This window comes from Scyliorhinus canicula, chromosome 1 (genome assembly GCF_902713615.1).
Source record: "Scyliorhinus canicula chromosome 1, sScyCan1.1, whole genome shotgun sequence".
Lineage (NCBI taxonomy): Eukaryota > Metazoa > Chordata > Chondrichthyes > Carcharhiniformes > Scyliorhinidae > Scyliorhinus > Scyliorhinus canicula.
Window position 1 is genome coordinate 11,548,707 of NC_052146.1, and position 24,368 is coordinate 11,573,074.

Sequence of the window (24,368 nt, forward strand, 5' to 3'; positions counted from 1 at the left end):
CAAAATCCTATCAACCTCTGTTTTGAATATACGCAGCAGCTAAGCATCTGCTCTCTGGGGTGGGAAATTCTGAAGTTTCACAATCATTTGAGTGAAGAAATTTCTCAACTCAGCCACTAATGGTTGGCACCACATGATCTCCCTTTATCCCATTCGTACGACAGAGCGAAAAGGGTGTACAATCCGACAGGTGTATCAAGAGATCTGTGGCATTCTGCTTTGCCAAGCAGGTTATCTTCTGCTTTCATGGGCTGTGGGCATTGCTAGCAAGGCCAGCATATGTTTCCCATTGATAATTCCTCTTGAAAGTTGTGGTGAGCTGCCTCCTTGAGCTGTTCTGGCCCATCAGGTTTAGGTGCACCAAAATGCTGAGAGTGCAGAAGGGAGATCCAGGTTTCTGACCCAGCGATATCAAAGGAACTGTAATGTAGTTCCAAGTCAGGACGATATGTGGCTTAGAAGGGAGCTTGCAGTTAGTGGTGTTCCCATGTATCTGCTGCTCTTGTAAGTGGTAGAAGTTGCAAGTTTGAAAAGTACTGCCGAAGGAGGCTGGTAAGTTGTTGCAGTGCATCTTGTGGATAGTACACACAGCTGCCACTGTGGTGGGGGGAGTGAATATAAGTTGGTGAATAGGATATTGATCAAGCAGCGCTGCTTTGTTCTGGATGGCGCCGATCTTCTTTAGTATCATAGAATTTACAGTGCAGCAGTAGGCCATTTGGCCCATCGAGTCTGCACCGGCCCTTGGGAAACAGCACACAACTCAAGCTCACGCCTCCACCCTATCCCTGTAACGCAGTAACCCCACCCCCCACCTTTTTGGACACTAAGGGCAATTTATCACGGCCAATCCACCTAAGCTGCACATCTTTGGACTGTGGGAGGAAACCGGAACACCCGGAGGAAACCCACGCAGACATGGGGAGAACGTGCAGACTCTGCACAGGCAGTGACCCAAGGCAGGAATCGAACTTGGGACCCCGGAGCTGTGAAGCAACAGTGCTAACCACTGTGCTACCGTGCCGCCTATTAAGTGTTGGTGGCGTTGCTCTCATCGATGCAAGTAGAGAGTAGTCCATCATACTCCTGACTTGGAGATGACGCCCCTTAGGGGAATTAGGAGGTGGCAGCACTACCTGACATTTATATGGTGTGAATGTTGCACGGCATTTAACAATCCATCTGGTAAGGCGAGTGAAACTCCTTGTGAACATTCATTATGCCAGATAATTTTTGCATCAACAGAACAAATTTTCCAGGGAAAATCCAGATGTTCCATTGTTTTGCAGCAGGGTCTGTGACCTAATTGTGACACAATGTGCTTTATCTATCTCATTTTTAACTTGTTCCTGTGTCAGTGCGATTTTTCTTAAACCTGATTTTTAGTTTGTTGCCTGGGAAATATGGTACACTATTTATGCATTATCATGACCAAGTGCATTCGATGGTAATTTATCCTATTTCAACTATATTCCTTTTGTCAGGGCGTTGGAGGCATTTGTCAGGGCTAGAAGGCTGGGAACAGACAAAGCCTGTGTGGAATACAAGGAAAGTAGGAAGGAACTTAAGCAAGGAGTCAGGAGGGCTAAAAGGGGTCACGAAAAGTCATTGGCAAATAGGGATAAGGAAAATCCCAAGGCTTTTTACACGTACATAAAAAACAAGAGGGTAGCCAGGGAAAGGGTGGGCCCACTGAAGGACAGGCGAGGGAATCTATGTGTGGAGCCAGAGGAAATGGGCGAGGTACTATGAAATGAAAATGAAAATCGCTTATTGTCATAAGTAGGCTTCAAATGAAGTTAGTGTGAAAAGCCCCTAGTCGCCACATTCCGGTGCCTGTTCGGGGAGGCTGGTACGGGAATTGAACCGTGCTGCTGGCCTGCCTTGGTCTACTTTAAAAGCCAGCGAATTAGCCCAGTGTGCTAAACCAGCCCCTCAACATACTAAATGAATACTCTGCATCAGTATTCACCAAAGAGAGGGAATTGGTGGATGTTGAGTCTGGAGAAGGGTGTGTAGATAGCCTGTGTCACATTGAGATCCAAAAAGACGAGGTGTTGGACGTCTTGAAAAATATTAAGGTAGATAAGCCCCCAGGGCCTGATGGAATCTACCCCAGAATACTGAAGGAGGCTAGAGAGGAAATTGCTGAGGCCTTGACAGAAATCTTTGGATTCCCGCTGTCGTCAGGTGATGTCCCGGAGGATTGGAGAATAGCCAATGTTGTTCCTTTGTTTAAGAAGGGTAGCAAGGTCAATCCAGGGAACTACAGGCCGGTGAGCCTTACGTCAGTGGAAGGGAAATTACTGGAGAGAATTCTTCGAGACAGGATCTACTCCCATTTGGAAGCAAATGGACGTATTAGCGAGAGGCAGCATGGTTTTGTGAAGGGGAGGTTGTGTCTCACTAACTTGATAGAGTTTTTTGAGGAGGCCACAAAGATGATTGATGCAGGTAGGGCAGTGGATGTTGTCTATATGGACCTCAGTAAGGCCTTTGACAAAGTCCCTCATGGCAGACTGGTACAAAAGGTGAAGTCACACTGTATCAGGGGTGAGCTGGCAAGGTGGTTACAGAAATGGCTAGGTCATAGAAGGCAGAGAGTAGCAATGGAAGGGTGCTTTTCTGATTGGAGAGCTGTGACTAGGGATCAGTGCTGGGACCTTTGCTGTTCGTAGTATATATAAATGATTTGGAGGAAAATGTAACTGGTCTGATTAGTAAGTTTGCAGACGACACAAAGATTGGTGGAATTGCGGATAGCGATGAGGACTGTCAGAGGATACAGGATTTAGATCGTTTGGAGACTTGGGACAGAGAGATGGCAGATGGAGTTTAATCCGGACAATTGTGAGGTGATGCATTTTGGAAGGTCTAATGCAGGGGCATCTTGACAAATCCATGAATAGGATGGGAGTAGAGGGATACGGATCCAGGAAGTGCAGAAGATTTTAGTTTATACGGGCAGCATGGTCAGCATTGGCTTGGAGGGCCGAAAGGCCTGTTCCTGTGCTGTACTTTTCTTTTTTCTTTGTGCTAGTTTAAAAAAAAAATTTAGTGTGCCCAATTCGTTTTTTTCCAATTAAGGGGCAATTTAGCATCCACCTATCCTGCACATCTTTGGGTTGTGGGGGCGAAACCCACGCAAACACGGGGAGCATGTGCAAACTCCAAACAGACAGTGACCCAGAGCCGGGATTGAACCTGGGACTTCGGCGGCGTGAGGCAGCAGGGCTAACACACTGCGCCACCGTGCTGCCCTTACTACACTACTAGTTAACGGTTCATTATTCACCCCCATGAGATTAAATGAAAATCGCTTATTGTCACAAGTAGGCTTCAATGAAGTTCCTGTGAAAAGCCTCTAGTCGCCACATTCTGGCGCCTGTTCGGGGAGGCTGGTATGGGAATTGAACCGTGCTACTGGCCTGCCTGGGTCTGCTTTAAAAGCCAGCGATTTAGCCCAGTGTGCTAAACCATGGCCAGCCATCCCGGATTACTTTCTGCATAAATCCAGGATGAAGGTTATGAGGAGTATGGGCTTGTCTGGACGAGGGTCAAGAAAAGAATCTATAGCAATTTTGAATGGAATCGACCATAATTCAGCAGTTGGCAAAATACTGTGGATGCTGGAAATCTGAAAAATAAACTGAAAATGTTGGAAACTCTAGGCAAAGAAAAAGCTTGCATTTACGTAGCACCTTTCGGGACCACAGGCCGTCTGACCAAAAGACCTTTGCAACCAATGAAGGACTTTTGAAGTGCAGTCACTGTTGTAATGTAGGAAATGTGGCAGCCAATTTATGGTCAGCAAACTCCCAAAACGGCAATGTGGTGTTGATCAGATAATCTGTTGTTTTTTTTCCTGGGGCATTTATTGACAAATCATGAGCAGGACACAAGGAGAACTCCCCTGCTCTTATTCAAAATACCACGGCAGGGAATGGGAGGTGGGAAGGTCTGTGATAAAGTGGAAAGCAGGAGAGATTAAATGACAAAAGGGATGATGGTGCAAGGCAAAAGGAAGCTGTGACGGAAGAAATAAAAGACGGAGGGTGATGTGGTCTTATAGAGGTGTGCAAAATCATGAGAGGCATGGATTGGGTGAATGCACTCAGTCTTTTTCCCAGGGTTGGGGAATCGAGAATGAGAGGGCATAGGTTTAAGTTAAGGGGGCAAAGAATTAATGGGAACCTGAGGAGGAATGTTTTTACATAGAGGGTGGTATGTATGTGAAATGAGCTATCGGAAGAAGTGGACATTGAAAACATTTAAAGGGCATTTGGACAGATACAGGGATAAGAACGGTTTAGAGGGATATGGACTAAATGCAGGCAAATGGGCTTAGCTTAGGTAGGCTTTCCGGTTGGCATGGACCAGTGTGGGCCAAAGGGCCTGTCTCCATGCCGTGGATTCTATGATATGTCTGGAAGAGGTTTAATCGACTTGAGGCCACGTGAATTCAGCTCTGGTGCGATAACTGCTTCAATTGCAAGCTTGTATTTCATGTATTAGTTTGAAACCAGTACCAGGACAGAAGGATGAAGAGCAGTGGACCTGAGCGATACTCCTGGCAAACAAAAGCAAAATATTTTGGATGCTGGAAATCAGAACTAAAAACAGAAGATGCCGGAAATATTCGGCAGGTTGGGCAGAACCCCTGAAGTGGGAAGCAGAGTTAAAATTTCAAATTTAACGTTTCAGGCCTCTTTCCCACAGATGCCGACAAACTTGCTGTGTATTTCCAGCATTTTCTGGTTTTATTTTATACACTTGGCTTTCAGTTACTCTAGCTATTGTGATGAGGCAAACTAGAATTCTGTGCATGCAGTGCCTCAGCGTGAATAAGTACAGTTTCACACAACAGGTTTAATTGCAGATTATATTTTTAATGTAATCAGCCAGTGGAACAGTACTTCGCCAATATCTATTTTTTTAAGAAAGAAAAGTAAAAAACAGATTTTAAGAAGTTCAACACTTGCTCCTGTGGCCGTAAAGCTGTGCGAGGTGATCTCCCCAAGTTGGCAACCCTGGCATGTCTGAATTTCATCTGGCTTATCTGTAAGATTGCAGTATGTCATTTCAGTGGGTGGCACCTTGGCACAGTGGTTAGCACTGTTGCTTCACAACGCCAGGGACCCGGGTTCGATTCCCAGCCGGGTCGCTGTCTGTGCGGAGTCTGCACGTTCTCCCCGTGTCTGCGTGGGTTTCCTCCGGGTGCTCCAGTTTCCTCCCACAAGTCCCGAAAGTCGTGCTTGCTAGGTGAATTGGACATTCTGAATTCTCCCTGCGTGTACCCGAGCAGGCGCCGGAATGTGGCGACTAGGGGCTTTTCACAGTAACTTCATTACAATGTTAATGTAAGCCGACTTGTGACACTAATAAAGATTATTATTATAATCACTGGAAAGTGAAAATTACTTTCCATTGACAGGAAGTATGTAATTTAAGTAGCCAGTGGGTTAGTTTGGCCCATTAATGTCAGCAGATCTCTATCATAAATATCTATTATATTTAGTTTTTTAAAGAATGAACAAGAATGAAAGCAAGATTTGAAAATGAAATGAAAATGGCTTATTGTCACGAGTAGGCTTCAATGAAGTTACTGTGAAAAGCCCTCAGTCGCCACATTCCAGTAGCAGCCTCCCCGAACAGGCGCCGGAATGTGGCGACTAGGGGCTTTTCACAGTAACTTCATTTGAAGCCTACTTGTGACAATAAGCCATTTTCATTTTCATTCCGGTGCCTGTTCGGGGAGGCTGGTACGGGAATAGAACCATGCTGCTGGCCTGCCTGGGTCTGCTTTCAAAGCCAGCGATTTAGCCCAGTGTGCTAAACCAGCCCCTGATTTACAGATTTAAAGAATGAAAAGCAAATTCTTTAATTTTGACTGTTTGCACGGACTTGCAATACAGACTAAAAGTTACAAAATCTGGTTGGTTTAACTTCCTACGCTTTCTTAAAGACGTCAATTGGGAATAAGTTAATCCATTTTGAGTTTGCGGGGCACCAGCCAGATGATCTTATCAGGCACCTGAAGGTAGATTTGGGTAGAGAGGCGCCAGTTGGGTTTGGAAAATGAGAGTAGCACAAAGAATGTTTATTTGACAATGTCCCCTGAACTGAGTGGCGAGCCTGCAAGGTGTGTTTCCTCACTGACGCAATGAAGAAGTCATTCCAATCTGCCAGATCTTCAACTGACAAGTGATAAACGTATAGCTGTCAGGCTGCTTCAACACGGCGTTGTCAAGCAAACACAAATAATAGGTGATTCACCATTCTCTGTCCCCTCAGGCAAATAATGTGCCATCGTCATCAGTTAATGGAATTCTGTGCTCATTTACTTTAGCAGGTAGAGATCCAAGATAGGATACAAGAGGCTGCGAAGGGGGAATAAAAACAGAGGATGCTGGAAAAACTCAGCAGGTCTGGCAGCATCTGTGGGGAGCTGAAAACGACTGTTCCCTTAAATCCTTTCTCTCTCTCCACGGATGCTGCCAGACCTGCTGAGTTTATCCAGCACTTTCTGACATCGATTCAGATTTCCAGCATACACAGTACTTTGCTTTTATTTTGCTGATGAACGGGGACTTTAGTGATTAGAACAGAGATACTCAAAAGGAGCAATATACCATTTTAGAAATTAATTATATATCATTCTCACCCCCCAGTGAAAGAGTACGTTTTTAAAAAAAATATTTTTTATTCTCCTTTTTCACACTTTCTCCAAAATGTGCACCCACCAATAAACAATAATCAGTAACGAATGTAATGTCAATCCCCATATCGATAACAACGATCCCATCCTCCCACCAAACCCCCCAAACAACAGCCCGCATGTTAACATAAACAAATGACAAAAGGAATCAGGAATCATCCATAATCACCATCAACACATCCCGTCTCCCTTTCGCCTCCCAGCCCTCACCCCTAATATTCGATGTAATCCAATTCTCAAAAGTGCATAATGAATAACACTCATGAATTGTAGAACCATCCTTCCCCTCAGTTCAAATTTGACCTTTTCAAGCGTTACGAATTCCAGCAGGCCCCCCCGCCACGTCAGGGCACAGGGTGGAGAGGTTGATCTCACCCCATACAGGATCCGCCTTCAACGAGGCGAAGGCTACAACGTCTGCCTCCGTGCATGGCCATGATAAATTGCTCTTAGTGTCCAAAAAGTTTAGGAGTGGTTATTTGGTTCTGGGGATAGGGTGGAAGTGAGGGCTTAAGTGGGTCAGTGCAGACTCGATGGGCCGAATGGCCTCCTTCTGCACTGTATGTTCTATGTATCTAATAGGATCCGCCTTCGGGTGATCAACGAGGCGAAGGTTACAACATCTGCCTCTGCACCCGTTTCCTACCCCGGCTGGTTCGACACCCCGAATATGGCCTCCCGAGGGCCCGGGTCCAGTTTCACGTGCACCGCTTTAGTGATTACCCTAACACCTCCTTCCAGTAATCCTCCAGCTTTGGACAGGACCGAAACATATGAACGTGGTTTGCGGGGCCTCCGCCGCAACGTTCACACGCATCTTCTACTTCCTCAAAGAGCCGGCTCATCCTCGCCCTTGTAAGGTGCGCTCTATACACCACCTTCAGCTGTATCAGCCCCAACCTCGCACACGAGGGGGAGGCGTTCACCCTCCGGAGCACCTCACACCAGAACCCCTCCTCCATATCCTCTCCCAACTCTTCATCCCACTTTGCCTTGATCCCTTCTAGCGGCGCCTTCTCCTCCAAAATAGCCCTGTAAACCGCCAATACAACCCCCTTCTCCAGACCCCCTGTCGTCAGCACCTCCAGCAATGTGGAAGCCGGCTCCCCGGGAAGCTCTGCATCTCCTTTCTGGCAAAGTCTCGATCCTGCATGTATCTAAATATTTCCCCCTGCTCCAGCCCATACTTCGCCCCAAACTCCTTCAACCCCTCAAAACGACCCCCAAGAAATAAATCTTTTAATGTCCTAATTCCTTTCTCCTCCCAGCTCCGAAAATTTCCATCCCACTTCCCTGGCTCAAATCTGTGGTTCGCCCCCCCCAAATCGGCATTTCTCTTGACCCTGCCCCAACCCGAAGTGCTGTCGAAACTGTCTTCAAATTCAGTGAAAGAGTACTTAACGTAAATTATGAAACTAAATTGGACCAGTTTTCTCATTTAGCCTCTCCCTCCACAACCAACATGCAGTCTGCTTTATCGCAATCTATTCAGACTGGTGACAAGTCAGTCTACAGAAGGATAAAGCACTGTGAAATTTATTCCTGGCCATACCTTGGGTGGATTCGCAAACCTTAACTTTATTTACTGTGTGTCTGCCTAGTTATCTGGGGTGAAGGTTGGTTGGGAGGGGAAGGAAAAGGAGTCTTCTCCTGTCTAGAAACAAACATATGGACAATGGTGGGAGGCTTAAAGACCCTGTTCCCCACCCAGCCTGTCCCACATATTATGTTACCATAGCCACAACATGTACACTCTTTACCCCATCAAAGCCATGCTGTTTCCTGTTTTCCTCTTTCACAATGCATTGGCGTTCGTTTAAAAAAAACCCAAATTGTACACAGCGTTTGAAGTATTACAAACAAATAATGCTAGATTGCATTATCTGTTTTAATAGTTATATGGGTATAAAGATGTTTTTGAGGTACATCCTAGTGTGCACACAGTTCACCAGCAGCTTCTAAGTGAATGACCACAACTGTGCCCTGGGCCTTTTCCTTTACTTACCTATTACAACAGTAGGCCACAGCTACTACCACATGTCCATTCAATAAAATCATGGCTGAACCTGTATCTCAACTGCACTTCTCCTTGCCACCCATCCCTTGTTTACCTCCTACCTTACTGCTCAAAATCTATTGAAATTGGTCTTGAATATACTACTCAATGAACATTCACAGCTACCTGGAGTGGACAATTCCAAGGAGTCGTAGCACTCTGGGGTAATGTCTCTCCACCGCTGTCCTAAATAGCTGACCCCTTATTCTGAAACAATTACCTCTAATTCTAGACTCTCCATGCCTACCACAAAAACAGAAAATACTGGACAATCTCGGCAGGTCTGACAGCATCTGTGGAGAGAGATGCTCCCTCCTCGCCACCGATCCTGTCAGACATGTTGAGATTATCCAGTGTTTTCTGTTCTGGTTGCAGATTCCAGCATCCGCTGTAATTTGCTTTTATCTCCATGTCTACTATATCCTTCCCTCTTTCGCTGGGTCAGAATTCTAGAACTCTTCCTAATAGCACAGTGGGTGTAGCGAGGACTGTAGCAGTTCAAAAAGGGGGCTCAACCCCAACTTCTTGAGAGCTGTTAGTGATGGGCAATAAATGCTGATCTTGGTGATGTTCGCATCCCATGAACAATTAAGAAAAAAATCAGTACATATTCTGGAGGCCCATTCTACTTGATCCCTCCTCATGGGCTATCCCTATCCAGCCCAATAGTCAACTCAGTGAACTTTCATTCTGTACCCTCGATGCAAGATTATCCTCCATTGGGTAAGGAGGCCAAACCTGTACAGGGTACTCCAGGTAGGGTCTCATCGAAGTCCTATATAATTGCAGCAAGATTTCCTTTTTCCTGACATACCAACCCCCTTAGTGAAGGCTATCATTTGCCTTCCTAGTTGATTGGTGGCCTCAAAAAGTTTTCATTATTTCCATAAAGCCATTCCACAGTTAGATTTTCCTAAGTCAGGACTTTCTACAGATATCCTGAAATGTTTGCCGCTGTGCCTTCACTGTTATCGGCCAGTGCAGTACTGAGGGAGTGCTGTATTGCCTTTTAGATGTGATGTTAAATGAAGGCCCGGTCTTCACTAAGTGGACTTTTAACAAATCCCATAGCACCTTTTCAGTCTCCTGACCAATATTTATCCATCAGTCTTTCACAGAATTGGCATCGGCACGAAGGGCCTTCTATACTGTAAGGTTGCAAAAACAGATTATCTGCTTATTATCACATTGCTGTTTGTGAGAACTTGCTGTGTACAAAATGGCTGCTGTTAGGAAACCAAAGGTAATTTTAAGGGATTTATATTTGTATTGGTCAACATTAGAAATAAGGTGTAGTTTTAGGAGGGCTTAATTTAATATTTCTGTGCCTGGAAGGGTAAAACCTATAGAAACATAGAATATAGGAACAGGAGGAGGCCATTCGGCCCTTCTAGCCTACTCCATCATTCATTATGATCATGGCTGATCATTGAACTCAGTCTGGTAAACTTTCTCTGCACTCCCTCTATTGCAAGAACATCCTTCCAGTGGATTGAAGGTCGATAAATCCCAGGACCTGATAATCTATATCCCAGAGGACTTGAGGAAGTAGCCCTATAAATAATGGATGCATTGGTGGTCTTGTCCATGTTTACCTCTCCTCTGACTCCTTGCATAGGTTGCCATGTTAGTTTAAACCCTCCAAAACCATTGTAGCAAATCCAACTCTATCCCCCCCCCCCCAAAAGAGTTATTTTCATGCTGGTCAACGCCCTTTGTATGCGTGGGGATTGGTTTCCATGCCAGCTGTGGTTCTATTATGCTTGAAGAGTGCTATGGCATGAAGAGTGAATTAACTAGCCGTGGTTGCTTTGCAACTGGGGCTTTTTACGGTCGAGAGGCTTCTAAGTTTTTGTTTTGGCTGAATTTGTTGGCTTTTGGAGATAGGTAGTGAGAGAGATTAAAAGGCTACTGATGGAGCATCTCTCACCGCTTTGCTAGAAGAAAAGCCATACCGTGGAGTAATGATAAAGAAAACAATGAGAGATCTAAAGAGCAGATGTGTAAGAAAACTAGAGAAATGAAGAGAAGTTTCCAAGAAGTCTGAGATCAAAGGTACCAGAACAGAGAACTGTTCAGTAAAGACAGCCAGATAGCTGGGAAGAAGGCTGAGACTCCAGAAGGATATCTGATGTGATTTTTAGATTTGTGAGGTTTTGCTACAGCCTGTGGAACGCGAGTTGAAATACCTTTGGAAATCGGTGTCTGGACCTCGGAGCTTGTGTAAAAACAGTTAAGGCAAAAGAAACCTAAAAGGGGGTGGTGTAAAATCCTGAACGGGATTCACTGTTAAAAGTGGAGTGGAAGCTTGGGTTAAGAGTAATTTGTAAAACCTGGACTGGATTTCAGAATGCAAACCGCTAAGGGAAAGCATTATTTTAAGAGAAAATCTTAAGTCGTGTTTTTGGGAGTGGAGTTTGGAAACTCTCATGTGACATCATCTGGGGGATTCTGAGGAGAAATCCACAGACACTAACTTGGGTTCAGAGCATTGTGCGTGTATTTGACCACAGTCATCTTGTGTACTTAAAAGGGACTCTGTGTTAATGAGACCATTGTAGTTGAAGATGTATTTGTAATCCATGTTAATCTGTAAATCTAACTGCATTTGTGAGGAGTAACGGAGTTTTGTATTATAATCAAACATTCCACATATAGTTAATTTTTTTCCTGTTAAAACTAATTAGTGGTTGTGTACTGGGGCTGGTTTAGCATAGTGGGCTAAACAGCTGGTTTGTAATGCAGAACAAGGCCAGCAGTGCGGGTTCAATTCCCGTACCGGTCTCCCTGATCAGGCGCCGGAATGTGGCGACTAGGGGCTTTTCACAGTAACTTCATTGAAGCCTACTTGTGACAATAAGCGATTATTATTATTATGACTCCGTTCCTGCGTGTTTTGTTTTTTAAAAAGTAAAAGTCACGGTCTTTCCAGCCATAGTCCATTCTGGAATCTTCCTGTCCAGTTAGAACATCAATTAGTATCGTAACATTGCCATGTTTCCTATGTTACAACAATGACTACAGTTCTAAAGTACCTGCTTGGCTGCAAAGTGCTTTGGGATGTCCTGGGGTTGGGAAAGGCATTACATAATTGCAAGTTAATTTTTTGGATGAAACATTAAACCTGGTGTCGAATGCCTCAGGTGGATGTAATAATTTCATGGCATAACTTTGAAGAGATACAGAAGAAACCTTCATGATATCCTGTTCAATATTTAAATCTCAGTCAGCATCACTCAAAATATCTGATTTGATTAATGCTGTTTGTGGGAGCTGGCACAATTTCCTACATTACCCCAATAACTCACTTCAAAAGTACTTTATTGGCTGGAAAGCAGCTGAGGTTGAGCAAGGTGCTATATAAATGCTAATTTTTTTTAAGCAGCCATTCACTGAGTCACTGTTTGGTATTTATTGTTCCATCACCTTGCAGTTCTCTGTTTTATATCAGCTGGCGTTGCGCTATGTGCTTATGCGTGATTATGATCGATGAGAGCTTGTTGTTCATGGCTTTGCATCATTCACTGTATATGAATTGAAATCGGGTTGCCTAGAGTGAGCACATACACCGGTTCGATTCCCGGCTTGGGTCACTGTCTGCGCGGAGTCTGCATGTTCTCCCCGTGTCTGCGTGGGTTTCCTCCAGGTGCTCCGGTTTCCTCCCACAAGTCCTGAAAGACGTGCTTGTTAGGTGAATTGGACATTCTGAATTCTCCCTCTGTGTACCCGAACAAGCGCCGGAATGTGGCGACTAGGGGCTTTTCACAGTAACTTCATTGCAGTGTTAATGTAAGCCTACTTGTGACACTAATAAAGATTATTATTATTTATTGATGGTATAATCTCATTATTGGTGCTTTAAATTGAGGAATGCAATTCCCGGTTCCAGAGTTTGGAATTTCTCTCTCTCCACAGATGCTGCCCGACCTGCTGAGCATTTCCAGCATTTTCTGGTTTTATTTTAGATTTCCAGATTCAGATTTCTGTGACTATTTTGCTCTTGTTTGGATCAACAGCGCTCATGGCTTCCTTTCCTCTCCAGGGGCACCATGGCAAATGCTGTTCAAAGCCACGTGAAATCCTTAAACTGGGGACATCGAGTCCAACTTCAAGACAGGTGAGCATGAGCTGCTTAATTTGACATTTTCTAAACGGCGCGCGCACAACATTTTCCGTTTCTCCTGCGAATTAAGTTTCAGCAGTTTTCTTTCAAAGTCACATTTAGATGCTCTTTGATTTCCAAAGCATGTCAGGTAACCTCTCCTTATCCTTAACAGGAAGGTGAAATATATGAATCTCAAAGGTGTTTTTCTGGACAAACATACTGTTCAAGGGGAATCCAAGCAAGGTGAAAAGGTAACTTTTTTTTTTGCAGTTCCATATTTACAGCACAGTTTAGGCCCTTATTTAAAAATACTTTGTGGTGTGGGGAGTGGGGGGCGGGGGCGGGGGGGGGGGGGGGGTGTGGATGGAGATTATGTTTTATATGCAGTTGATTGAGAGTTTTATTGCATTATGCTTGTGGGCAAGCGGGAAGAGTAATTTTTGTAAAATTGCAAAAATGAAAGCTGTTACCGTAGAATCATAGAATTTACAGTGCAGAAGGAGGCCGTTCGGCCCATCTAGTCTGCACCGGCCCTTACAAAGAACACCCTACTGAGGCCAACGTATTTACCCTATTCCAGTAACCTCCCACTTAACATTTTTTGGACACCAAGGGCAAGTTAGCATGGCCAATCCACCTAACCTGCACATCTTTGGACTGTGGGAGGAAACCGGAGCACCCGGAGGAAACCCACGCAGACACGGGGAGAACGTGCAGACTCCGCACAGACAGTGACCCAAACCGGGAATCAAACCTGGGATCCTGGAGCTGTGAAGCAGTTGTGCAAACCACTATGCTACCGTGCTGCCCACAAAGTTAATATTGTCACTGGGAATAGGCTCTCAAATAAGCACGTTCCTTTGGCTTTTTTGGTGGTGCCAGCAGGTTTATACGAGGCCAGCTCGTCTCCCCGAAAATATCTAGAAAGAAGTGAGCAATCCTGTAACCAGCTTGTCTTCATTCATTCCTGCTTCTGTGTTTTTTATCTGTGGCATGGGATCTTGGAAAAGTCAAGAGAGAAATCTTTCACCACATTAAGTGACTCAAATCCACCGATGCGGGGACAGGAGGGTTAAAAGAATAGTTTTGCTGTGGTAATTATGGCGAAACTCTGTGTTCACAGTCATTGTTCTTCTGAAACTGACAGCAACAATGGAGTCCACACATGTGCAGTTAAACCTGAAAATCCAGAAGTTGTCAGTGATTCTACGCTTCCCACAGGGTACACTGTTGACATAACCCCCATACAAAGTCATAGAGTCATACAGCGCAGAAAAGGGCCTTCGGCCCATCGAGTCTACATCAACAATAATTATCCTGAATCTTGCGCTCATCCCATTTACCAGCACCAGTCCCATATCCAGAGGCTGGTTTAGCTCACTCAGCTAAATCGCTGGCTTTTAAAGCAGACCAAGCAGGCCAGCAGAACGGTTTGATTCCCGTACCAGCCTCCCCGGACAGGCGGAATGTGGCGACTAAGGGCTTTTCACAGTAACTTCATTGAAGCCTACTCGTGACAATAAGCGATTTTCATTTCATTTTCCTATCCTTAAATGTGATGGTGTTTCGAAGGCTCATCCAAGTATTTTTTGAAGATTGTGAGGTTTCCAGCCTCCACTAACTTCCCAGGCCGTACATTCCAGATTCTCACCACCCTCTGAGTAAAATTTCTTTTTCAAATCTCCTTGGAATCTCCTGCCCCTCACTCTCAGGGGCTGGTTTAGCACAGTGGGCCAAACAGCTGGCTTGTAATGCAGAACAATGCCAGCAGCGCGGGTTCAATTCCCGAACCGGCCTCCCGGAATGTGGCGACTAGGGGCTTTTCACAGTAATTTCATTGAAGCCTAATTGTGACAATAAGCAATTATTGGTATTACAGTAGTCCCCCTTTATAACGCGGGTGTTGGGGTCCAAGACAGCCACCCGCGTTGCATCCGAGCCGCGGATATCCACGATGGGGGTTTTAAATTTATTTAAAAATCTATGCTAGCGCTTCCCATTGAGAGTCTACGGGGGGCGGGGGGAGAGGTCAGACCCCCGTAGACTCACAATGGGAAGCGCTAGCATAGATTTTTAAATAAATTTAAAACCCCCATCATGGATCTAATTAAAACAGTGTCAATTTCAGCGGCCGGCTCACTTTGATCCGGAGAGGGAAGCTGCTCTCTCACTGAAACAATCAGCCGGCCGCTGAAATTGACACTGTCCGCTGCTCTCTCCCTCCAATCCAACTTTTAAGTTTTAATGTTTCTGATTGGAGGGAGAGAGCAGCCGGCAGTGTCAATTTCAGCGGCCGGCTGATTGTTTCAGTGAGAGAGCAGCTTCCCTCTCCGGATCAAAGTGAGCCGGCCGCTGAAATTGACACTGCCGGCTGATTGGAGGGAGAGAGCAGAGAACACAGGAGGAGGTCATACGGGCCTCTGCAAGACCAGCATTGTCTCACATCGCCCCTCCCCTCTGTAGCTGGGGTTCAGGCTGTGGCTGCTGGGGTACAGGCTGTGGCTCCTGGGGTACAGGCCGTGGCTGCTGGGCTTCAGGCTGTGGCTGCTGGGGTACTGTGGCTGCTGGGGTTCAGGCTGTGGCTGCTGAGGTACAGGCTGTGGCTGCTGGGGTTCTGATTGGAGGGAGAGAGCAGCCGGCAGTGTCAATTTCAGCGGCCGGCTCACTTTGATCCGGAGAGGGAAGCTGCTCTCTCACTGAAACAATCAGCCGGCCGCTGAAATTGACACTGCCGGCTGCTCTCTCCCTCCAATCAGAAACATTAAAACTTAAAAGTTGGATTGGAGGGAGAGAGCAGCGGGCAGTGTCAATTTCAGCGGCCGGCTGATTGTTTCAGTGAGAGAGCAGCTTCCCTCTCCGGATCAAAGTGAGCCGGCCGCTGAAATTGACACAATTGACAGTTGGGGTCCATAAGCCCCCCCGCGGTATATCGCGAACCGCGGTATAACGGGGGACTACTGTATATTAAAACTATATTAACCCCCTTGTGATTGACCCCTCCGACCAAAGGCAACAGCTATTTCCTATTTACCCTGTCCAAACCCCTCAGACTCTCGTACTTCTCAATCATTCCCCCCCCACCCCCCCACAGCCTTCTCTACTCCAAAGACAACAACCCAAGCCTATATAGTCTCTCCTTATATCTCAGATGCTCCATCCCAGGCAACATCCTGGTGAACCCTTGAAACGATTGTACTTTGTTGATTGAGATATGACTGGGTTTTTCACAGTATACCAAGTTCATAATTATTGCTGAACATGAAAAAGTAATTTTATGTTTCTTGGTTGTCAAATTTCTCCTGTTATGGACAAAATGTGTGTTTTCTTACTGCCCGTGATGACTATGTTTTGTACGGTAGTGTATGTTCTCTTACCCAGTGTGTGTTCCAATTAAATAGTTTACGCAGCAAGCTTTTCTAAGTTCAAAAAAAAAGGAAGTTTATTTATTCTTACACTCGTAGCCTGAATTAAAGCAATGTTACCCACTCATTCGCTTGCACACACAAACACACAAATATTGGATACAGGTAAAGGTAATGCGTTTTGGTTTCTTGAATGATTTTAATGGCTTAAAGTTGAAGTGTAGGTCTTGTAAAGCGAAGTATTCACAGCAGGTTGTGATGTTTGCTGTAGTCGAATGGCTAGGAGGTTGTTTCTTCGGCGAATGTGAAACTGGACTAGGTTGTCGGGGGTGTCCTCTCTGTTGGGGTCGCCCGGTTTCATGGGTGCTGTTAATTACCGTGATGACCTGCAGCTTGCTCGTGGTCTGGCTTTCTGACCAGCTGATGACTAACCGCAAGCAACTGTTGGCTGATTTTTAAAAGCAGACAGAAACGTGGCTGCCTCATGTGCCTTTTCGCAAGTTCAAGTCCTTTTCCAATTAAGCGGTGGGGTTTATGTTGATTTAACATTCTTTGTTGAGTTTACATCTCTTGAGGTTCATCCAGTTTCATGTGGATGGGGAAAGCCATCATGGTGCATCAGGGTTCTAGGTGTTATAACTTCCCACCTGACACCAAGTGAGTCCCAATCTTCCCTTTTGTTCCGTATGAACAGAGAATCGGATAATCTGGAAATGTCACTGTCCTTTTGTGTTGGACCATCCTTAAACAAAGAGATGTGCCAATGCCCTGGATGGCTGTGAATAGCCATATTTAATTAGGTATTTGCCTGAGACTTAATACTGACTCACATGAATTGCAGTAGCCATTTTACTAGCTTGTCTGTGTCCAGTTTAAAAAATATTTACTGAAAGTTCATAATACGCTGGAAATGACACTCCACTATGATAAAAACATCCACTTATTTTCAATTTCTTTTTAAAATTTGTTTATGATATTTCAAGTACCATAATCCCTGGTATACCAATTGTTTATTTTGTTCTCCGTAAATTTAATTAGACGTTAACCATAATCAATGCTTCTTACTACCTGGGCACTTGGAGCTCCCCTTGACATGATGGCAGAATCAAACGAGCCTTGGGAAAGGGGAAACGCACACCATCAAGATTGCTAGGTCTTTGTGAGCAGCTTTATTGACACCAGAGGCGAGCACCGTCACTTCATGCTGATCAGAAAATGTGGGCCAATATAAAATTCCATGGACAAAGAGGCTCTGAGAGAATGAACGAACAGAAGTCAATGGCATTTTGACCAAAATTCATAAAATAGAAGGCATTTATGAGACGTTGGATCTTGCGGTATCAACAAGGTGTCTCTATCATTGATGATATATTGCTTTAGTAGGTTTGCTATATTGCAGTAGTCAGCAAACTACTGGTACAGCATGACCAGTTTACATTGGAGGTATTAATTCGTTTTCCAGTGTGGTACTGAAGGAGTGATGCATTCCTGACAGTGCCGAAGAGCATAAGAAATAGAAACAGGAGCATAGAAATTTCTGATATTAGTGTTATGACAAAAGGTGCAGGATTGAGTAGATTAGGCCCACATTCCCTGTGGTGTAGAAGAATGAGAGGGAATCTAATTGAAACAGAAAATTATTTTGGGGCTTGACAGGTTAGATACTGAGAGTATGTTTACCCTGACCGGGGAAGGTAGAGCAAGGGGTCTGAGTAAAGGATCAGTCATTTGAGGTAAGTAGAAATTTCTTCACTCAAAAGGTTGTGCATCTTTGGAATCCAGTGCCCCAGTAAGCAGTGGGTGCTGAGTCGTTGAGTATGTTGAAGACAGAAGTTGAAGATATTTGGTTACTGAGGGAATTAAGGGAATGGGGATAGTGCAGGAACGTATAACTGAGGTGGAAGAACATCCATCATCTTGCAGAATGGCAGAGGATGCTCAAATGGCCAGCTCCTGTTTCTATTTCTTGCGCTGTTCTGCGCCCTCAGGAATGCAGCACTCAAGGGCAGCACGGTGGCCTAGTGGTTAGCACAACCGCTTCACGGCGCTGAGGTCCCAGGTTCGATCCCGGCTCTGGGTCACTGTCCGTGTGGAGTTTGCACATTCTCCCCGTGTCTGCGTGGGTTTCGCCCCCACAACCCAAAAATGTGCAGAGTAGGTGGATTGGTGACGCTAAATTGCCCCTTAATTGGAAAAAATAATTGGGTCATCTAAATTTAAAAAAAAAAAAAAAAAAGGAATGCAGCACTCCTTCAGTACCACACTGGAAAACTAATCTAGATTTTGTGAACATTGGTTAAGTTTGCCATTCACTGTGCAGCCTGTGAGACACAGTTCAACCCACCAGTGGTTTGCATTTGGCTCGCCAGCCGCCGTGGACATCCCTTTTTAAAAAGTGGAAGGTACCACATTGTTAGCTTAAAATTTGAGTTTCTTCAAGGATTTGTGGATTCTCCTGCCTGCTTTTCCTGATGCTGATATTTGAAAATGGAGAGTGGGTGTGGGGGCCAAGCCTGTGCTGCTGTGACCAGCTTAGTGATTGGGCCAGGAATCTGGAAGCGAGGGTGGAACAGTCCAGAAAGCAGTGATGGAGGGAGGGGCACGGTGATCCTTTTAATAAATGGAAGGTACCATGCTGTCGCCTTCAAGTATTGAGTTACCCAAAAGAGAGAAATGGGGTGGAGGGGGGGAACAAGGAAGAGGGGGGGTGAAGAAAATGGGGGTATAGAGAGATTGGGGGAGAGACAGAGGGGAGCTGTCACCATCACCCCATACTCTTATGATTTTTTTCAGTACCTGCGCCTGGTTGATTGATTAATTGAAATTTCTTGTCACATGTACCGAAGTACAGTGAAAAGTATTTTTCTGCGGCCAAGGGAAACCCACACAGACAAAAGAATAATCAACAGAGTACATTGACAAATGGTACATCAACAAATAGTGATTGGTTACAGTGCGGAACAAGGGCCAAACAAGAGCAGCATAGGGCGTCGTGAATAGTGTTCTTACAGGAAATAGATCAGACCAAGGGTGAGTGGTTGAGGAGTCTAGTAGCTGTGGGGAAGAAGCTGAACCTATGTCTGGATCTTCAGAGTTCTGTATCTTCTGCCTGATGGAAGTGTCTGGAAGAAGGCAAACACCTGGGTGGGAGGGGTCTCTGACAATGTTGTCTGCCTTTCTGAAGCAGCGGGAGGTGTAGACAGAATCAATGTGAGGATGGCAAGTTTGTGTGATGCGTTGGGCTGAGTTCACCACACTCTGCAGTTTCTTGCGATCTTGGGCCGACCAGTTGCCATACCAAGCTGTGATGCAGCCGGATAGGATGCTCTCGATACCACATACTGGTATGTAGAAGTTTGTGAGAGTCGATGCAGACATGCCGAATTTCTTTATCTTCCGTGGAAAGTAGAGACGTTGTTGGGCTTTCTTGACTGTTGGTCTTCCAGACTTCCCACACCTCCTACATTGCATCTTTTGCTGACATTAGTTATGTAAACAATTCTGACCTGAAATGATATGGATTCTAATTACAGACCATCCTGACGGCTGAAAACATTGTGATAGCAACTGGAGGCAGACCAAGGTATCCCGCTGACGTAAGTTTCAATTGTTTTGTGTCCAGTCTATAATACATAATTTGTTGGGACTTCTAATATTTTTGTATTCAGGGTCCAGAATCTTACGATGGGTGTGCACATATTGCAGAAGTCCCACATGTACGAAATGAGCGAGGCACTGAGTATAAATTGGTGCTTCCCTGACAGAGAAAGAATGTAAATCATGTCGTGATATTGAATAGTTTCATAGAATCTGGTCTGTGAACTTTCATTGGAGCACTCTGTTTTTCTGTCTACGCAGATGTTGCCATACCTGCTGAGTATTTCTAATAAATTCTGTTTCTCTTTCTGCTTCTATTTTGTATTTCCAACAACCGCAATGTTTTGCTTTTGTGTCATCAGTTCTATGATTGGTTGCTATGGTTTAGAGGGGGCCAGGTAATCAGTTACATGTTAAACCTCTCCACTGGGAACGGTGCACAGGAGAACCAAGGAAGGAGAAAATCTATGTCTTTACTCGCAACATAATCTTTAAGTTTTCTTTTTCTCACGCCTAGTTCCCAACCTCAGCTCAACACCTTTTACATTGCCCTGTGTGATTTACTTTTTCTTTCTCCGCACGTCGTCCATCCGAGTGAGATTGTCAAGTTCGAGGTTGAGTGATGCACATTGTTTGGTCTTCCAAAGGGAGGCTTTCACCTTGTGCCTGATTATAGTCGGTAGCATCTGGCAATGTTTGATATCAGAGCCACTAAATACTCAAAAGTTAAAGATGATTTAATTTCCCAGCAACTCACCCAGATGACAAAGTGGAAAGTTGCACCAAGGGCTTCAGGCTGATGATACAGTATTTAATTTCTCTTAACCGTACCCTAATCCCTGTATAAAACCGTGTACTTCGTTCCAGGTACAGTGGCATAGTGGTGAGCACTGCTGCCTGTCAGCGCCAGGGACCCAGGTTCAATTCCAGCCTCAGGTGACTGTTTGTGTGGAGTCTGCACGTCCTCCCCGTGTCTCCAGGTGCTCCGCTTTCCTCCCACAGTCCAAAGATGTGCAGGTTAGGTGGATTGGTCATGCTAAATTGCCGCTTAGTACCCAATGATGTGCAAATTAGGTAGGGTTCCGGGGTTAGGCTGGGGCAACTGGGCCTGGATGGGTTGTGCTTTTAGTGGGTCGGTGCAGACTCGATGGGCCGAATGGCCTTCTGCACTGTAGGGATTCTATGAAAAAGTTACAATAACTCTTGTTATTACGTTCAGTCATTGAATAGTCTGTTGAGTACGTACAAGCAATTAGCTGTGTAGTTTTGAATGGTTGTTGACCTTTGCCACCAGTTTATGTTTAGATTTAGATTTAGAACAGTACAGCACAGAACAGGCCCTTCAGCCCTCGATGTTGTGCCGAGCAATGATCACCCTACTCAAACTCACTTATCTACCCTATTCCCGTAACCCAACAACCCCCCCTTTAACCTTACTTTTTAGGACACTACGGGCAATTTAGCATGGCCAATCCACCTAACCCGCACATCTTTGGACTGTGGGAGGAAACCCACGCACACACGGGGAGGACGTGCAGACTCCGCACAGACAGTGACCCAGCCGGGAATCGAACCTGGGACCCTGGAGCTGTGAAGCATTGATGCTAACCACTATGCTACCATGCTGCCATGTTTATGTAGCAGAAACCTCAAGCTATGAATGTTTTTCACCATGTGCCTTAGGCTGACTTGAAATAAGTTAACACTCTGACATGAACTAATGTTTCTGTCAAATTGGGGGCATTGCTTCATGTTGGTAATAAAATGGTAGCACAGCGGTTAGCATTGTGGCTTCACAGCTTCAGGGACCCGGGTTTGATTCCCGACTTGGGTCACTGTCTGTGCGTAGTCTGCAAGTTCTCCCCAGGTCTGCGTGGGTTTCCTCCGGGTGTTCTGGTTTCCTCCCAAAAGTCCCGGAAGACGTGCTTGTTAAGTGAATTGGACATTCTGAATTCTCCCCCTATGTAACGGAACAGGTGCCGGAATGTGGCGACTAGGGGCTTTTCACAGTAACTTCATTGCAGTGTTAATGTAAACCTACTTGTGACAATAAAGATTATTATTATAAGAGCAATGTTTTCTCAGTTTTGTTGAGGTTTGGGATGTTGAAGAATAGTCAAATCGCTAACAGAGCAATCAGGGGTGATTGTTCCGTTTTGATATTCCAATCTAAATGGCAATTGCATTGCATATAAAAACCTTTTGCTCATGCTGTTTGCAGTTGCACAGTTGAGCCCAATCCCATTTCACACCCACTTTCAATAAGGTGCTGTCGGGAAGAGAAATTCTAGCTCGGTTTTCTCTCGAGCTTAAGCCAGCTGCACTGAGGATAATTGAAGTGCTTTCAACAAACATATTGGGATAAGCCGAGACCAGTCATCCCTCTGATCTCTGTTGCTCTGCTACCCCATTGCACCATCCAAACCATAGCTTAACTGAAGGATGTGTTTTGCTAAAAATCAGTTCATTTACAAAGAATAGTAATAATAATTGCTTATTGTCACAAGTAGGCTTCAATGAAGTTACTATGAAAAGTCCCTGTATCTGTTAAATATCAGAATATATCGGTTAAAATGTTAGTAACTAAATTAGGAAGTGTTGAAAATAATATTTTTGTTGTCCATGTTGTAACAACTCACCACCCTCCATGCTGTGTATATCTTTTTGCTAGAAATTGTGTAAAATGCTAATTTTCTTGCCAAAGGTTCCGGGAGCTGAACTCGGCATTTCCAGTGATGATATTTTTTGGCTCAAAGATTCACCTGGAAAAACGTGAGTAAATAATCCATTCAGTTGAACTTTCAAACGTAGTGAAGGGAAGAAGAGTTTGAGATAAAATACTCCAAACCTGCAACCACTGACTCCTAGAAGGACACATGCAGCAGATGGATGGGAGCAGCAAGTCTACCTGCAAGTCTCTCTCTGTCCCTGTCACTCTCTCTCGCTCTCTCTCTCGCGCGCTCTCTCTCTCTCTCTCTCTCTCTCTCTCTCTCTCTCTCTCTCTCTCTCTCTCTCTCTCTCTCTCTCTCCTCTCTCTCTCTCCCCCCCCCCCCCCCCCCTTGTCAAAGAGAGTCATTGGACTCGACACATTAGCTCTTTTCTCTCCCTACATATGTTGCCAGACCTGCTGAGATTTTCCAGCATTTTCTCTTTGGTTTCAGATTCCAGCATCCGCAGTAATTTGTGTTTACCTACTTGGAATCATAAGAACATAAGAACTAGGAGCAGGAGTAGGCCATCTGGCCCCTCGAGCCTGCTCCGCCATTCAATGAGATCATGGCTGATCTTTTGTGGACTCAGCTCCACTTTCCGGCCCGAACACCATAACCCTTAATCCCTTTATTCTTCAAAAAACTATCTTTACCTTAAAAACATGTAATGAAGGAGCCTCAACTGCTTCACTGGGCAAGGAATTCCATAGATTCACAACCCTTTGGGTGAAGAAGTTCCTCCTAAACTCAGTCCTAAATCTACTTCCCCTTATTTTGAGGCTATGTCCCCTAGTTCTGCTTTCACCGCCAGTGGAAACAACCTGCCCGCATCTATCCTATCTATTCCCTTCATAATTTTAAATGTTTCTATAAGATCCCCCCTCATCCTTCTAAATTCCAACGAGTACAGTCCCAGTCTACTCAACCTCTCCTCATAATCCAACCCCTTCAGCTCTGGGATTAACCTAGTGAATCATATCGACGTTGCTTCACTGTCACTGGGTCAAACTCCTGGAACTCCCTAACAGCAATGTAGGTGTACCTACATCACTCAGACTGCAGCAGTTTGCAAAGTTGGCTTACCATCACCTTCTTGAGGGAAATTAAGAATGGGCAATAAATGCTAGCCCTTCCAGCGACACACTCATCTCGTGAAATTTTTATTTAAAGTGCTCAGTAAACATACGAATTAAAAGCAGGAGTGTGCGACTCAGGCCCCTCGAGCCTGCTTCACCAATCAATAAGATCATGGCTAATATAATTTTAACCTGACCTTCACATTCCCCCCACCCCCGATAACCTTTCATCCCCTTGCTTATCAAGACTCTGCCACTTCTGCCTTAAAGGTACTCAAAGATTGCCTCAACCATCTTTTGAGAAAGAGAATTCTAAAGTCTCTCAACCCTGTGAGATAATTTTTTTTCCATCATCTGTCTTAAATGAACGACCCCTTAGTTTTAAACAGTGACTCCTAGTTCTACATTCTCCCACAAGAGGAAACATCCTTTCCACGTCCACTCCGGTTTCCCTTTACTGTGGCACTTGTTACTTCTTCAGAGAACTCCAGTAAATTGTTTAAAAACGGTTTCCCTTTCACAAAATCATGTTGATTCTGCCTGTTGGTCAATCTACTGGAAGCGGAAAGCAGCTAGGTTTCAATTTATACCATGCACGGTGCAGTATTTATTGATGGCTTCCTGTTTTAAAACACAGGATGGTTAGTTAGTTATCTTGTACCCTAAAAACTAATACTTATGTTGGCTACTTTCATCTCATGAGCTGGTTGTGATGTGCCTTATGATGATGTACCATCGCAAAA

General features: G+C 44.9%; 1 protein-coding gene across 1 annotated transcript in view; it reads left to right on the plus strand.

Moving 5' to 3' along the window:
- Positions 1–24,368, plus strand: part of txnrd2.2 (thioredoxin reductase 2, tandem duplicate 2) — a 120,551-nt gene that overhangs the window by 17,123 nt on the left and 79,060 nt on the right. The window contains exons 5-8 of the mRNA XM_038809445.1: positions 12,817–12,891; positions 13,052–13,130; positions 19,775–19,837; positions 22,543–22,610. Of these exons, the coding sequence (XP_038665373.1) occupies positions 12,817–12,891; positions 13,052–13,130; positions 19,775–19,837; positions 22,543–22,610 (285 nt within the window). The remainder of the gene's footprint in view (positions 1–12,816; positions 12,892–13,051; positions 13,131–19,774; positions 19,838–22,542; positions 22,611–24,368) is intronic.